At 46.2% G+C, this 17,052-nt stretch overlaps 1 protein-coding gene across 2 annotated transcripts in view; it reads right to left on the bottom strand.

The window, feature by feature from the left end:
• Window positions 1-17,052, bottom strand: part of LOC135873300 (casein kinase II subunit alpha-like) — a 57,879-nt gene that overhangs the window by 19,003 nt on the left and 21,824 nt on the right. The window contains exons 1-2 of one of the 2 annotated variants that reach the window (XM_065397706.1): window positions 1,963-2,020; window positions 1,216-1,351 (exon numbers count right to left, since the gene is read on the bottom strand). In XM_065397706.1, coding sequence (XP_065253778.1) covers window positions 1,216-1,316 — 101 coding nt within the window. In that variant the 5' untranslated portion in view covers window positions 1,317-1,351; window positions 1,963-2,020. Of the gene's footprint in view, window positions 1-1,215; window positions 1,352-1,962; window positions 2,021-17,052 lie in introns of those variants that run through there. The other variant, XM_065397705.1, reaches the window with a different exon arrangement.

The raw sequence follows: 17,052 nt of genomic DNA, 5'->3' as shown, positions 1-17,052 counted from the left end.
AAGACCCTCTCCACACGAGGGTCATTTTTCAAGCTTACCACCAGCTCCACTGATGCTAGGAGCATTGGGAACCCTGCTATGGGGCATTGCTGGCTGCCAAGAGCATTTTCAGTGCTGTCATTTAGATCTGCTCTGAGTGGAGTTACAGGACTTGGTGTTGAAAACGAGAGAGGCCACGGGATGCCTAGCTATACCTAAAGCTAACATGTATCAGAGGGGTAGCCGTGTTTGTTGCTTTTTACAGATCCAGACTAAGCGTCCTGTGGCACCTTATAGACTAACAAACGTATTGGAGCATAAGCTTTAGTGGGTGAATACCCACTTCGTCAGATGCATGTAGTGGAAATTTCCAGAGGCAGGTATAAAAAATGTCCACTAAATGTGTCTGACGAAGTGGGTATTCACCCACGAAAGCTTATGCTCCAATACGTCTGTTAGTCTACAAAGTGCCACAGGACTCTTTGTCGCTTCCTAAAGCTAACAGTCAGTTCAGCTCCACGGGTGTTAGCAATGATGGGAAAGTATCCAAAGCACAGACAGAGCTGAAGAGACCAGCTCAGAGCAATAGGGGCTTCAAAATTTGTTTGGAAAATGATTTACTATAACTTGATTTTAATCTTCTTTTAAATTATAAAAACTTACCAAAGCCCGAATCCTCAGTAACCCCCCCTACAGACTATGCTCTGCAAATCCTAATCACAGCAATAGGCACTTAGGCCAATGTTTTCAAACGTAGGTGCTTAAAGCTGGGCCCCAAAATGAAAATGGCTGAATTTTCAGAGGTGCTGGCGACCTGGAATGGCAGGCGCTCAGTACCTCTGAAAGGGAAGCCACTTATTGCTAGTGTTCTATCTACTAGGCAGTGTGACCTAGTAGCGCGCTCACTGGACCAGGCCTCTGGAGACCTGGGTTCTTCACCCCGCTTTGCCACTGGCTTGCTACTTGGGCAAGCCAAAGCCCTTCTCTGTGCCTCAGTTTCCCCATCTCTAAAAAAGGGGATAATGGTAACAAGATGCCTCCTTTCTAAAGTGCTTTGAGATCTAGTGATGGCAAGAGCTAGGTATCATTATTATCAAGGTGCTTAAATATATATTTCAGAAGCCTAACTTTAGCCCCATTTGACAATATGGGCCATTGACATTACGGTGCTAAGCAACCTAGAAATACCACAAGCCAGTAAAGAAGTCCCTGGGGTTTCCCTGACCCCAGTCATACCCCCATTCCACGACGTGTGACTCGTAGTCCCAGTACTCGCGGGGTCTCTGAGTGTTCACATCTGCATAGACCCTTGCTCGACTCGGCGCTGGGCCCGACATGCTTCCACAGACAGGGGATCAGCACCTCAATCACCCTAAAAAATACAAACACAAACCAATGGAAATGAGAATCAAACTCACCAGCAAAAGGGAAAGGGAGGATAAGCATGGGAAGGGGTCTATGGAAAAAGGAGCTGGGGAGAGCACACACAGGACTAGCAGTGGCTTGTATTTCCAGGACAGAGGCTAGACACGTTCCTAGCTGCCAGGGGCACTGTGCTCCAGCTCTACTCCAACACAGGGAAGAACCAGCCTCTCACCCCGTTCAGGTCAGCAGCACTGCAGCATGCGTGCAAGAGAATGAAGGAAGCCCACACTCCCGCCACTGGCCAGATTCCGGCCTCCTCTTGGTGACAAGACCTCGGGTGTGCAGAACTGACAGCCCTTTTAGCCTCTGGCAGCACACACGCTCCCTCCTCCCTGCCCCAAGCACACTCGCTATCCACCCAGGGGGCCAATTAAGCTAACAGCACAAACCTCCCTCCACTGGTCTCCAGTTTCAAGAGCTCCACAGCAATTAAGAACAAGCGCCACCAAATCCTCACTGAACCAGTTAGCTGCCATCTGAAAGCTGCTTCCCCAAAGGAGAAAGCCAGAAAAAGGAAGAGCCTAGAAAAAGCTGTTAGTACCGAGCCAGGATACAAACCACCAGCAGAGGTAAAACTCAGATCTGTCTCAAGACTGGAAGGTTTACATCAGGGGCAGCTCCCAAACCGCCCAACCCAGAGCACTCCTGGCAAAGGCCACATCTTCTGGGCCTAAAATACAGCAGGTCACAGCCATCCATCGTGTGGGTGAGAGGCCAGCCTGCAGAGACAAACCCCATGTAATGCTCCGTGACAGCCGCAGCAACCCAAATGGCATGTGCTGCCTGAGCAATTTTCATAGCTCCTCATTCTGCTTAGCTGGCGGGATCCTCCACAAGGAGCCGCCCTTCCTGCTCAGGCACCTATGGGAACTGGTCCCTTCTCCAGGCAGGAAGAAAGGCCAGAATGGCCTCAGGGCAGGTCACCACACCCTTTCCTCAGGGTCAGGGTGAGCAGTTCCTTGACTCTCCCCAGGCCTGCTGTGCCAGGTCACATCTGGCTTAAATGCAGCCTCCTGTGGGCTGACAATCCAGCACAACCAGGAATAATTACGGCGCCCACTGGCACAAGACCCAGGAACAAGGGGTTTCAGTGAAAGGGGCAGAACCATGGCTCTAGGCAATGAGGAGGGCCGACAGGTCACATCCTTTCAGAACTCACAAATGGACTCAGAGTGGGGTACCCAAACGTCGCTATACTAGGGACTCCACTGGCGCGTTGCCAGGAGCTCAAAGCCCCGACGGAAACATCCATAAACAGAGACACAGGGACCAAGGCAACTACAGATCCCAGCACCCAAAGGATGAAGAGCGAACTCTGCACGATGAGACCTGCTGACTCTCCTCCCGCCAAGCAGGGGGGTAAAGATCAATGATTTAAAAAAAAATCGGACTTTTTTTATTTAAATTGAAATTTTTTGATAAAATGCTTTTTGAGGAAAAACCTATCTAAAGATAGTTTTAATTAAGATACATTATAGCTCAAAGATCTCATCATGGAATAGGGATTATAAATTCTAATTCTACAGCATGAGACAATATATTCATGTCATGTTTAAGAAAAGTTTTGTAAATGAGTTCCAATAGTTCATGGATTAGGGACCCAATCTTGTGGGGTTCCAGGGGCTTCTGTATAGATTATTTAGGTTAATCTTTCTATCTACCCAATGGGACTCAGTGCTCAGTCTAGAACAGACATGGGCAAACTATGGCCCGCGGGACCGTCCTGCCGGGCCCCGAGCCCCCGGCCCCTCCCAAGCTGTTCCCCCTCCCCCGCAGCCTCACCTCGCCGTGCCGCGGGGGCGCGCCGGGCAGGAGAGCGGGGAGGGAGGCTCCCCCGCAGCCTCACCTCGCCGTGCCGCGGGGGCGCGCCGGGCAGGAGAGCGGGGAGGGAGGGTCCCCCGCAGCCTCACCTCGCTGTGCCGCGGGCGCGCCGGGCAGGAGAGCGGGGAGGGAGGCTCCCCCGCAACCTCACCTCGCCGTGCCGCGGGGGCGCGCCGGGCAGGAGAGCGGGGAGGGAGGCTCCCCCGCAGCCTCACCTCGCCGTGCCGCAGGGGCGCGCCGGGCAGGAGAGCGGGGAGGGAGGCTCCCCCGCAGCCTCACCTCGCCGTGCCGCGGGGGCGCGCCGGGCAGGAGAGCGGGGAGGGAGGCTCCCCCGCAGCCTCACCTCGCCGTGCCGCGGGCGCGCCGGGCAGGAGAGCGGGGAGGGAGGCTCCCCCGCCGCCTCCAGGGAGCAGGCAGGCAGTGCAGGTGGCGGGAGCGCCGTGAACGCGGGCAGAGGACTCAGGACGACACCGGGCGGCCGTGGAGCCAGCCAGACAAAAGCTGCGCTTTGAAGGGAAAACCGCCACTTCTCTCCGGCTACACGGCTGCCCCTGCTCCGCCTGAGTCCTCCACCCGCGTTTGCAGGGACGCATTCGGAAGGGGGCCGGGAGGGGGTTCGATAGGGGGTGGGGTTCCAGGGGGCCAGTTGGGGCAGGGCGTCCTGGGAGGGGGCGGTCAGGGGACAAGAAGCAGGGGGGGTTGGATAGGGTGTGGGGTCCTGGGGGGCTTGTCAGGGGGCAGGCAGCAGGAGGGGTTGGATAGGAGGTGGGGTCCCAGGGGGGCAGTTAGGGGACAAGGAGCAGGGGGGTTGGATAGGGGGTGTTGGGGTCCCAGGGGGGCGGTTAGGGGTAGGGGTCCCAGCAGGGTGCGGTTAGGGGACAAGGAGCAGGGGGGGTTGGGTAAGGGAGCAGGGGCCCTGGAGGGCAGTCAGGGAGGAGGGGGCGGTTGGATGGGGCGGAGGTTCTGGGGGGGTGGTCAGGGGATGGGGAACAGGGAGGGTTGGAAGTGGAAGTCCCGGGGGACCTGTCGGGAGGCGGGGATGTGGATAGGGGTTGGGAGGGCAGTCAGGGGACAGGGGGGTTGGATAAGGTGGTGGGATGCTGGGGGGGCAGTCAGGGGGCGGGGGGGGTGGATAGGGGGCGGGGCGGTCAGGGGACAAGGAGCAGGGGGGTTAGATGGGTCGGAGGTTCTGAGGGGGGCAGTCAGGGGGTGGGAAATGGGAGGGGTCGGATAGGGGGCAGGGGCCAGGCTGTTTGGGGAGGCACAGCCTTCCCTACCTGGCCCTCCATACAGTTTTGGAACCCCGATGTGGCCCTCGGGCCAAAAAGTTTGCCCACCCCGGTCTAGAAGATACCATCAGAGATGCTTAGTGTTGCAGTTCTCAAACTGTGGATTTGTGTCTCCAGAGGTAACATGCTTGTTAACAGCAAAAATGTTTTTAATTAAATAAATAACTAAATAAACAACATATAGAGGCAGAATGGATTTGATTTAAATCAATTTTATTTAAATCACGATTTAAATCACTAGTCACGAAGACTCGATTTAATCATGGATTTCTACATAGAAGTGCATTCTTGTTGATTATACCCTTAATACATATCCTTCACAACTCAGAGATAGAGGTAGGTTTCATTTTTAGAAGGTACACACTATATATTTTTTAAGTGATTTATTTTGAAAACTTTTCAGATTAGATTTACAGCTATATCAGAAAATGAATGATTGTTTGGTTATTTCATTTACCAAAGGTAATTGAAACAGATATTTATGAAGTCATGGGGAGGTGAACTCTCTCCAATTCAACAGGTTAGTCATTAATATTTGGAGGCTTTTCTTGCCAGGCTGGATTAGGAGGAGAACATCACCAGACGGACATTGAAATTGTTTTATTTAACTAGAACAACAATGTTATGCATTCTGGATTTTTTTCCCTTCAACAGCAAACATATAATATTTTAACAAAACAAGCATATGAATTTCTGAATTTAAACATTCAAGTTTTTTAAAATCAGGTTTGTTTTTGTTAAAATTGTTTTAAAGTAAAATAGTTAAATGAAATATTAAAAAAAAAAAAATTGACTGTGTCAGCCAGGTCAACATGAGAAACTTAAAAGATTGGCTTCTGCCGCTAACTCTGTCGTCTTCACCTTCATTTTCCTGTTTGTTCATCATCTGGAAAAGAAAAACAAGCTTTCCTGCTTTTTCAGGCCCCAAACGATTTCTCAATTTGGAATGAATTAGTCCAAAGGAAGAAAATATTCTTTCTACACCGGCAGAAGAAGCTACTGCTGTTAAAAGTGAGATTATCACTTCAACAGTCTCTGAATCCAAGTGTTTAAGTGACTTCCACCAGTTCACTGGTGTGACTTTCTTTAAAACATCATCAGCAAACATATATTTCTTTAATGGTTCACTCTTAGCGCTGAAGTTTATTATAGTTGGCATTCTGGAGGGATGATTGCTGGATGTCCATGTCATAGCCAACTCCTCTTCTTCACCAGTTAAGGTTTGACCCTGGTACCGAGTATTGAGAATATTTGCAAGAAAATGAGCTGGAGATGGTGCTTGTCCCATTGGCTTTTTTAATGCTTGCAATGTAACTCTGTCATTTCTCTTTTTAAGATCTCACCCTTCCAGATTTCAACAGCATCAGCAATAAAACAGCTATTTCCCTGCATTTTGTTCAAGGCTACAGAAATAGGCTTCAGGGTACTCAGCATGTGTTCAACATTTCTCTTAAGCCCAATGCTGAGAACTTTGGCTGTGACAGTGCCATCTATTTTTTCACAATTTTGTTCACAAACTGTCATCAGATTAGGCCAGTTCTTGATATAGTGCTCAAAACAGTCCACTACTGAGTTCCATCGCATGTCTTGTGGGAGAGTTAGCTTGGTTCCTCCCACTTTTTTCAGAGCAGCTGCTGCAAAGTGATTGTTACGGAAGTATTTTGCAATTTCAACAACATTAGCCTTTATTTCTGGAACACTGAAGTCTTTGGCTAGGAGGTGCATCAAATGAGCACTGCAACCGAATGTTATTAGCTTGGGACTCTCTTCGCTCTCTTCTAATAATTTCTTCTCATCTTGGATACATTTGCAGCATTGTCTGTGACCAAGCTGTGTACTAGACATTTGAAATTTTTCAGTTTGATATAGCTTTTACTGCTACTTCTTGTAAGTATTCTGCTGTGTGTGCATTTCCTGATGTAAGAGAGAACTTAATTTTGCAAAGGGAAGCCACAGGGTAACCCTAAAATGCCAAAACCCCAATGGTATTATGCCAAAGGTCTGGCATGACAAAAATCATTGTAGATGGACACTTGCAATGGATTTGTTGTTATTGCTGATGGTGATTTTTGTAACTAATGTGTTGCTATTACCAAGAACTGTAAAAATGTACAATGTGCCTAATCTTTTGGAAAAACCCTTGAACATGTTAAGAGTGATACATAAGAACACATTTTATGTTAAAAGACCTTGTGATACAGATGTTTCACAGTTAGTGCCTGTAACCAGTCTTGGGACTTTTCACAGGAGAAAAGACATTCCAGACTTCATGTGATGTATGAAAAGGGAAACTGAGGCACGCTGCCATATTGCTTTCACGGCTAAATGCCAAGATTCCTATACTATGGACAACATTAATATCTACATTGTCTTGATATTAATTGGGTTCCAAACATTTGCCAGAGCTTGTATGAATAAAGTAGCTATGTTCTTTAGCTCTTGGCAAGATCACATGAAACATACAGGAGCCGTGCTGCAAGAGCAGATCCAATCCACTATTGTTCTAACCAAGTTTTACCTTGGGTCTGTAAAAAGATTTTGATAAACCATTTCTGTTATACACTGATACGGCTTCTAACCCAATACTAGCTGTAGTGAGATAGAACCCAGGATGGGGAGCTCTTGGGATGCAGTCAGCAATGTTTGTGTCATCCCTTCCTGCATCAATTTTGTGTTGAGGGTGTGACGGTATTGACATGAACTGTGACCATATAAGTCATTCTTGCAACCAACATCCTATAGTTGCACCAAATCTTGTACAAAGGAGGTCAAGAAGATGTCTATGAAAAGGTTGTAATTTGCTGGTTATGATTATGCTGTCTGTATGTATCATTTTTGTATTTGAAGTTATGAATATTGGCTCTGTGCTTGCATCTCAGTGTGTTTGATTCTAAGTAGCACCAGTGAAGCATTTGGCCGGCTTCTTGAGAAGGGACGATTCAGATTAAGTGCCCAATCAAGAAACACTTAACTGACAATGGACCTTGGGAGACGCCAATCCACATCTGAGGAGTCTTCCTGGGAACGTTCAAGGCAGCATGTGAGCAATGGCTGCTCTCCCTGTAAAGAACCGAGTCATGCATGGACATGTGACTTGCCCATGTGATTCCAAACTCCACCTGGCTGCTGTGATGTTCCACAGGAAGAACAAAGGGGTCCTTCCACATGGCAGAGGATATAAAAGGCCCTGGAAACCCCTCCATTTTGTCTTCAATCCTGCGTCTAACCTCTGGAGGGACTTTGCTACAAACTGAAGCTCTGAACAAAGGACTGAATGACCCATCCCAGCTGGGGATGTTCCAGAGACTTGATTTGAACCTGCAGTTTATTCCATCACTGCTACAAGCCTGAACCAAGAACTTTGCCATTACTGTATGTAATTGATTCCATGTAACCAGTTTTAGCTCTCATCTCTATTTCTTTCTTTTTATGAATAAACCTTTAGATTTTAGATTCTAAAGGATTGGCAACGGCGTGATTTGTGGGTAAGATCTGACTGGTATAGTGACCTGGGTCTGGGGCTTGGTCCTTTGGGATCGAGAGAACCTTTTTTCTTTTACTGGGGTATTGGTTTTCATAACCATTCGTCCCCATAATGAGTGGCACTGGTGATGGTACTGGAAAACTGGAGTATCTGAGGGAATTGCTTGTATGACTTATGGTTGGCCAGTGGGGTGAGACCGAAGTCCTCTCTGTTTGGCTGGTTTGGTGCCTTAATAGTGAAGAAACCCCAGCCTTGGGCTGTGACTGCCCTGCTCTAAGCAATTTGTCCTGAATTGATACTCTCGGTAGTGTCCCGCCAGAGGCCGCATCATTACACACAGCTAAAGTTCTCAACATTGGGCTTAAGAGAAATGTTGAACACATGCTGAGTACCTGAAGCCTATTTCTGTAGCAAAATGCAGGAAAAGAGCTGTTTTACTGCTGATGCTGTTAAAATTTGGAAGGAACTGAGTGAGATCTTAAAAAGAGAAATATGAGAAATTCCAGATGATGAACAAACAGGAAAATGAAGGTGAAGACGACGGAGTCAGCTGCAGAAGCCAATCTTTTAAGTTTCTCACCTTGACCTGGCTGACAGAGTCCATTTAATTTTTTTTAAATAGTTCATTTAACTATTTTACTTTAAAACAATTTAAACAAAAACAAACCTGATTTTAAAAAACTCGAATGTTTAACCAAATTCAAAAATTCATATACTTGTTTTGTTAAAATATTATATGTTTGCTGTTGAAGAAAAAAATCCAGAATACATAACATTGTTGTTTTAGTTAAATAAAACAATTTCAATGTCCGTCTGGTGATGTTCTCCTCCTAATCCAGCCTGGCAAGAAAATCCTCCAAATATTAATGATTAACTTGTTGAATTGGAGAGAGTTCACCTCCCCATGACTTCATAAATATCTGCTTCAATTACCTTTGGTAAATGAAATAACCAAACAAACATTCATTTTCTGATATAGCTGTAAAACTAATCTGAAAAGTTTTCAAAATAAATCACTTTAAAAATGTAGTGTGTACCTTCTAAAAATGTAACCTACCTCTATCTCTGAGTTGTGAAGAATATGTATTAAGGTTATAACAACCAACAAGAATGCACTTTTATATAGAAATCCATGATTAAATCGAGTCTTCCTGACTAGTGATTTAAATCAATTTGATTTAAATCAAATCCACCCTGGTGCCAAGCCTCTGTACTGAAGACGAAGACAATAACAAGTCACGCTATGAGCCATATCAGGCCACTTGTGGTCCATGGAGCCATTCCTGATAGCAGCTTGTACCTACACACCCGGAGAAGGGCTCAAAGAGACACTGTTGACCAAGTGCTTAGCACTGCAGAACATTCATAGGCTACAGAAACCACATACACACTTGCTGAAAGAGGACAAGGCAGGATGGCCTGTCCTACCTCTGATTGGACATGTATCTGTCAGCCCTTGACATTTATGTTTCCTTATGCTGAACCCAACTGCTGTCTTTGTAGGCTTCCAACAACTGTCCTGATCTCCCAGCCCAACAGGAAACTACCAAAAACTTCACAGCCAACATAGATTATGTTTTAGAAAAATATATTCTTTAACACACACAAAATCCTGGACTCTGTTCCTCTAGGAAATCCAACCGTCAAGTTAACTGCGAGAAATTGCATGGCACATCTCGAAGGCGCCTGTCCACCCAAAGGTGACAGAAAGCACAAACACACAGCGTTTACATAACGCTTTTCCATTTGCAGTACCCTGGACAAACACTAAGTAAACCTCACAAGCCCCACATGAAGTAGGTATTACCCCGTTTGGGAAACTGAGGCACACAAAGGTAAAGCAACTTCTCCAGGGTCACAGAGTGAGACAGGAGCAGAGCTGGGATTACTAGAATCAGAGTTTCTGGCGCTCCATGATATGCTCAGAGCACTAGATCATATTGCCTCTCATCGTTACCAAGAGCCAATTAAGGAGATTCAAAGACTCAAAATAAGACATGGAAAAATCTTGTTAGTTCCCATCTGTAACTACTCAGGAAAAAGATATTTCTGGGGAGAGAACATACAAAATGGGAAATACTGAGATCATCCTGCCATTCAATAAATCAGGGAGGCCTCCTCCGCTCGGACAGCGTGTTCAGTTCTGTTCACCACATCTCAGAAAGGATAGAGCAGAATCAGTGGGAGGCCGAGTTGGACAGGAGACACTGAGACTGTTGACTTCAGAGAGGAAATGACAAAGGTGTATAAAATAACAAATAGGGTAGAGAAGGTAAATTGCCTGTTCCTATTTACCCTCTCAAATAATACAAAAACAGGCCCATAGTCAATGAAACTGAAAGACAGCAAATTGATAAAAGGGAATACATGTGATAAACCTGTAGAACTCACAGTCACAAAATATCTCTGAGGCCAAGAGCCTAGTAGGATTAAACCTGGGGTTGGCTAGATTGGAGGGGGGTTCCATTCTTGGTTTCTATTGTAACAGGCTCAAGGTATGGGAAAAGCTGAAAACCACTAGCTTAGATATTACTATGGAGAACAACTACAGTTACCACAGACAGGGAGGAAAAAAATAGGAGGGACATCAATCCTCCTTCAAGGAATAAGCCAACCACTTCCTGTCTGGAGCTAGGACAAAACTACCCCAAGAGGCAGGTTATTCCATAACTGTCCACCTTCCTCTGAAGCATCTGGTACCGGCCACTGGGAGAGACAAGATACTGAACTAGATGTTTCCCTGGTCTGATCCAATATAACAGTGCCTGTGTTTCAGATGAGCCAACCTCTAGCCACGTAGGCTCAATTCCTACAGCATGCTGCCCAGTGCTTTAGGCTTCACACGCGAGTCTAGTGAAATAAACAAGAAACCCCAACATCCCATCCCAGTTATTAGGTTTTTTTAAACTAACAGCTTGAAAAGAAATCTCCTCTTATTAATTTTAGCTTTTTACTTACTTACTTTTAAAGGCCCTAACAGATATGGCCCTCTCATTAGGGGAACTTCTAATATCATATCCTGGGTTTCCGACCCCTCCATTGAGATCAGGTTTGACAGGCCTTTTGGCTTATCCAAGTTTAACTTAAAAATTCTGCCAGCAGCTTGTTTGCTAATCAAGCTCCCCGACAGTGGAATTCGCTCCCCGTTTCAACGTCGAGGCCCCACTGTGTGGTGGATTTTTAAACTAAAATAACAAACATATGTGGGCTATGGCATTTGGTCTTCTAATGTTGGTGTTCTGAATATTTTTATCAGGGTGGATAAAAATCAACAATTTTTAAAAATAAAAAAAAAATGGATTTTTTTAATTTAAAAATTGGATTTTTTTGAAACGTTTTTTCCTCAACATTTTTTTATCTAAAGAAAGTTTTAATTAAGATACATGATAGCTCAAAGATATCGCATCATGGAATCAGGTTTCAGAGAGCTAGCCGTGTATAGGGATTATAAATTCTAATTCTATAGTACGAGACAATGTATTCATGTAATGTTTAAGAAAATGTTTGTAAATAAATTCCAATAGTTCATGGATTAGGGACCCAGTCTTATGGGGTTCCAGGGGCTTCTATATAGATTATGTAGGTTAATCTTTCTATCTACCCAATGGGACTCAGTGCTCAGTCTAGAAGACACCATCAGAGATGCTTAGTTTTGCAGTTCTCAAACTGTGAATTTATGTCTCCCGAGATAACAGCAAAAATGTTTTTAAATAAATAAATAATATAGAGAGGTGAGAAATAACTGACCTCAACACTATTGTCCCTCTGCAAATTTGTGTACACAGAGTCAATCCCTTACCTCTCTCTAAAAGTGCAAAGTCTCAAAAAGTTCAATGAATAGAAGATTGTTGGGGGCGGAATAGATCTGGACAAGGAGAAGAAGTCTGGAGATAAATATGAGAAGGGAGGGACAGGCAGTAGAAACAAAAGTGAAACTGTTTGAGCAGCATATTCCTGAAGTCTTGGGGTCTTTCTGAGTGTAGCCTTCATTGATTTGAGATCTACCATACCATTCTCTCACTAGAAGGGAAAACCTAGGCTGGCAGCAGGCCGTAAAAGAGACCCATTTGGGGAATATTTTCATGAAGTTCCTCTACCTGTGGGTAAGACAGGCATGCGTGCAAAATGCAAGCAATGCAACAAAGAAACGCAAGGCCTGGTTGCCCGAATGAAACAACCTCATGAGAAATGTTCCTTCTCAGGAGGAAGCTGCGTTGAAGATAATGAAAGGAACATGTCTGAACATGCAGGATCTTCAGGTTGGTAAACTTTTTTATTTCATACTTTTTTCTTAAGGACTGCCTGTCTTCCTTCTGGACTCTTCTTCAATTCTCATGTTTGAGCAAAAAATATAGTTGTTACTCTATGGTACTATCATTTTAGATGCAGTTGTGATAAAAAATAAAGAGCTGAAATAGGCAGATCTTCCTTTTACAATTTCACCTTTAAAGTAGTACTGAGTGTCGGTGAATGCAATGAGTAACACTAAAGGAGCAGTATGGTGGTAATAATGAAATAACTGCATTGACTTATTTTGTTTCGGAGAATCCATCCTCAACATACAGGATTCTGAAGACTATCCACCTTCAACATCACCATTATTTTCTATAGTTTCAGAGTTATCTGCCAATGATAGAGTTTCAGTCACATCATGTAGGTCACATAGCCACAGTAGATCACCTGTAGCAAAAAGGAAAAAAAAATCTCCAACATCCAGAAACAACCATGGATACGTTTGTGATAAGGACCAGCAGATTACAAAAAGAGGTCACTGATGAAAAAATTGTCCCATTTGTTTATGCAACAAACTCTCCTTTCCGTATGATTGAGAACCCACACTTCATTAACATGGTTCAGTCATTAAGACCAGGGTACAGTCCACCCAACAGAGCAGATGTCGCAGGCAAATTGCTGGATAAAGTGTATGAAAGAGAAATTGAGCAGTGTGCAAAAGGTCTAGAGGGTGAAATTGTTAACCTGAGTCTTGATGGGTGGAGCAATGTCCACAATGATCCTGTTATATGTGCTTGTGTGACAACAGAAGAAGGGAATGTCTTCCTTACCGAAACAACTGATACATCAGGAAATGCACACACAGCAGAATACTTACAAGAAGTAGCAGTAAAAGCTATAACAAACTGTGAAAAAAAAAATTAAAATGTGCCATGTTTGTCTTTCTTCCACAGGACAGAAGCGACTTTGTCTGTAAAAAGTGCAAGCTGGTCTCCATATTGGAAGAGAAGGTTCGAGGTCTGGAAAAACAAGTATCAACCCTGCGTTGCATGAGAGAAAATGAAGATTTCCTTGACAGACGTCAGGATATGCTTCTACAGGCACAACATTCTGAAGAATCAGAGCAGGCTGCGCAGCGGGGACAGGAGGACGGTGAAGAAATTTGGCAGCATGTGACCTCCAGAAGAAGAAAGAGGAGCGACCATGTACCAGCAATGCAGATACAGGTGAGTAACCGTTTTCATGTTCTCTCCACAGGTACTAATGCAGAAGTGGACTAGATGATACATCTGAGGGAAGGGAGCAGATGACGATTCAACCGATTGGAAGGCATGAGATGCACTGTCCTAGGGATGGGGGTTCCATGACCACCACTGACAAAAGAAGGAGGCGGGTGGTGGTGGTTGGGGATTCCCTCCTCAGGGGGACTAAGTCATCTATCTGCCGTCCCGAACGGGAAAACCGAGAAGTGTGCTGCTTGCCAGGAGCTGGGATTCACGATGTGACGGAGAGACTGCTGAGACTCATCAAGCCCTCGGAACGCTACCCCTTCCTGCTTCTCCACGTGGGCACCAATGATACTGCCAAAAATGACCTTGAGCGGATCACTGCAGACTACGTGGCTCTGGGAAGAAGGATAAAGGAGTTTGAGGCGCAAGTGGTGTTCTCGTCCATCCTCCCTGTGGAAGGAAAAGGCCTGGGTAGAGACCGTCGAATTGTGGCAGTCAACGAATGGCTACGCAGGTGATGTCGGAGAGAAGGCTTTGGATTCTTTGACCGTGGGATGATGTTCCAAGAAGGAGGAGTGCTAGGCAGAGATGGGCTCCACCTAACAAAGAGAGGGAAGAGCATCTTCGCAAGCAGGCTGGCTAACCTAGCGAGGAGGGCTTTAAACTAGGTTCACTGGGGGAAGGAGACCAAAGCCCTGAGGTAAGTGGGGAAGTGGGATACCGAGAGGAAGCATGAGCAGGAGAGTGCAAGAGGGGAGGACTCCTGTCTCAGACTGAGAAAGCAGGACAATCAGCGAGTTATCCTAAGTGCTATATACAAATGCAAGAAGCCTGGGAAACAAGCAGGGAGAACCGGAAGTCCTGGCACAGTCAAGGAACTATGATGTGATTGGAATAACAGAGACTTGGTGGGGTAACTCACATGACTGGAGCACTGTCATGGATGGATATAAACTGTTCAGGAAGGACAGGCAGGGCAGAAAAGGTGGGGGGGTTGCATTGTACACCTCTACCTCGATATAACGCTGTCCTCGGGAGCCAAAAAATCTTACCGCGTCATAGGTGAAACCTCGTTATATCGAACTTGCTTTGATCCGCAAGAGTGCGCAGCCCCGCCCCCCCGGAGCACTGCTTTACCGCTTATATCAGAATTCGTGTTATATCAGGGTAGAGGTGTATGTAAGAGAGCAGTATGACTGCTCAGAGCTCCGGTACGAAACTGCAGAAAAACCTGAGAGTCTCTGGATTAAGTTTAGAAGTGTGAGCAACAAGGGTAATGTCGTGGTGGGAGTCTGCTATAGACCACCAGACCAGGCGGATGAGGTGGACGAGGCTTTCTTCCGGCAACAAGCAGAAGTTACTAGATCGCAGGACCTGGTTCTCATGGGAGACTTTAATCACCCTGATATCTGCTGGGAGAGCAATACAGCGGTGCAGAGACAATCCAGGAAGTTTTTGGAAAATGTAGGGGACAATTTCCTGGTGCAAGTGCTGGAGGAACCAACTAGGGGCAGAGCTCTTCTAGACCTGCTGCTCACAAACCGGGAAGAATTAGTAGGGGAAGCAAAAGTGGATGGGAACCTGGGAGGCAGTGACCATGAGATGGTCGAGTTCAGGATCCTGACAGAAGGAAGAAAGGAAAGCAGCAGAATACAGACCCTGGACTTCAGAAAAGCAGACTCTGACTCCCTCAGGGAACTGATGGGCAGGATCCCCTGGGAGAATAACATGAGGGGAAAGGAGTCCAGGAGAGCTGGCTGTATTTTGAAGAATCCTTATTGAGGCTGCAGGAACAAACCATCCTGATGTGTAGAAAGAATAGTAAATATGGCAGGCGACCAGCTTGGCTTAACAGTGAAATCCTTGCTGATCTTAAACACAAAAAAGAAGCTTACAAGAAGTGGAAGATTGGACAAATGACCAGGGAGGAGTATAAAAATATTGCTCAGGCATGCAGGAGTGAAATCAGGAAGGCCAAATCACACTTGGAGTTGCAGCTAGCAAGAGATGTTAAGAGTAACAAGAAGGGTTTCTTCAGGTATGTTAGCAACAAGAAGAAAGTCAAGGAAAGTGTGGGCCCCTTCCTGAATGAGGGAGGCAACCTAGTGACAGAGGATGTGGAAAAAGCTAATGTACTCAATGCTTTTTTTGCCTCTGTCTTCACGAACAAGGTCAGCTCCCAGACTGCTGCACTGGGCAGCACAGTATGGGGAGGAGGTGACCAGGCCTCTGTGGAGAAAGAAGTGGTTCGGGACTATTTAGAAAAGCTGGATGAGCACAAATCCATGTGGCCGGATGTGCTGCATCTGAGGGTGCTAAAGGAGTTGACGGATGTGATTGCAGAGCCATTGGTCATTATCTTTGAAAACTCATGGCGATCGGGGGAGGTCCCGGATGACTGGAAAAAGGCTAATGTAGTGCCCATCTTTAAAAAAGGGATGGAGAAGGATCTGGGGAACTACAGGCCAGTCAGCCTCACCTCAGTCCCCGGAAAAATCATGGAGCAGGTCCTCAAGGAATCAATTCTGAAGCACTTAGAGGAGAGGAAAGTGATCAGGAACAGTCAGCATGGATTCACCAAGGGCAAGTCATGCCTGACTAACCTAATTGCCTTCTATGAGGAGATAACTGGGTCTGTGGATGAGGGGAAAGCAGTGGACATTTTATTCCTTGACTTTAGCAAAGCTTTTGATACGGTCTCCCACAGTATTCTTGCCAGCAAGTTAAAGAAGTATGGGCTGGATGAATGGACTATAAAGTGGATAGAAAGCTGGTTAGATCGTCGGGCTCAACGGGTAGTGATCAATGGCTCCATGTCTAGTTGGCAGCCGGTATCAAGCGGAGTGCCCCAAGGGTCGGTCCTGGGGCCGGTTTTGTTCAATATCTTCATTAATGATCTGGAGGATGGCGTGGATTTCACCCTCAGCAAGTTTGCAGATGATACTAAACTGGGAGGTGTGGTAGATACGCTGGAGGGTAGGGATAGGATACAGAGGGACCTAGACAAATTAGGGGATTGGGCCAAAAGAGATCTTATAAGGTTCAACAAGGAAAACTGCAGAGTCCTGCACTTAGGACGGAAGAATCCCATGCACTGCTACAGACTAGGGACCGAATGGCTAGGTAGCAGTTCTGCAGAAAAGGCCCTAGGGGTTACACTGTACGAGAAGCTGGATATGAGTCAACAACGTGCCCTTGTTGCCAAGAAGGCTAACGGCATTTTGGGCTGTATAAGGAGGGGCATTGCCAGCAGATTGAGGGACGTGATCATTCCCCTCTATTCGACATTGGTGAGGCCTCATCTGGAGTAGTGTGTCCAGTTTTGGGCCCCATACTTACAGGGCTTTGGAGCGGAGCCCAGAGCTGAAGGGTGGAGCGGCTCCGGAGCAGTGGAGCTGCAGGTTTTTGCCTGGAGCTGGAGCGGAGCCGGAGCACAGCTCCAAAGCCCGAAGGATGTGGAACAATTGGAAAGAGTCCAGCGGAGGGCAACAAAAATGATTAGGGGGCTGGAGCACATGACTTATGAGGAGGGGCTGAGGGAACTGGGATTGTTTAGTCTGCAGAAGAGAAGAATGAGGGGGGGATTTGATAA

The sequence above is a fragment of the Emys orbicularis genome, chromosome 2, assembly GCF_028017835.1.
Source record: "Emys orbicularis isolate rEmyOrb1 chromosome 2, rEmyOrb1.hap1, whole genome shotgun sequence".
In the NCBI taxonomy this organism is placed as follows: domain Eukaryota; kingdom Metazoa; phylum Chordata; order Testudines; family Emydidae; genus Emys; species Emys orbicularis.
This window is presented reverse-complemented; position numbering and strand designations above follow the sequence as displayed.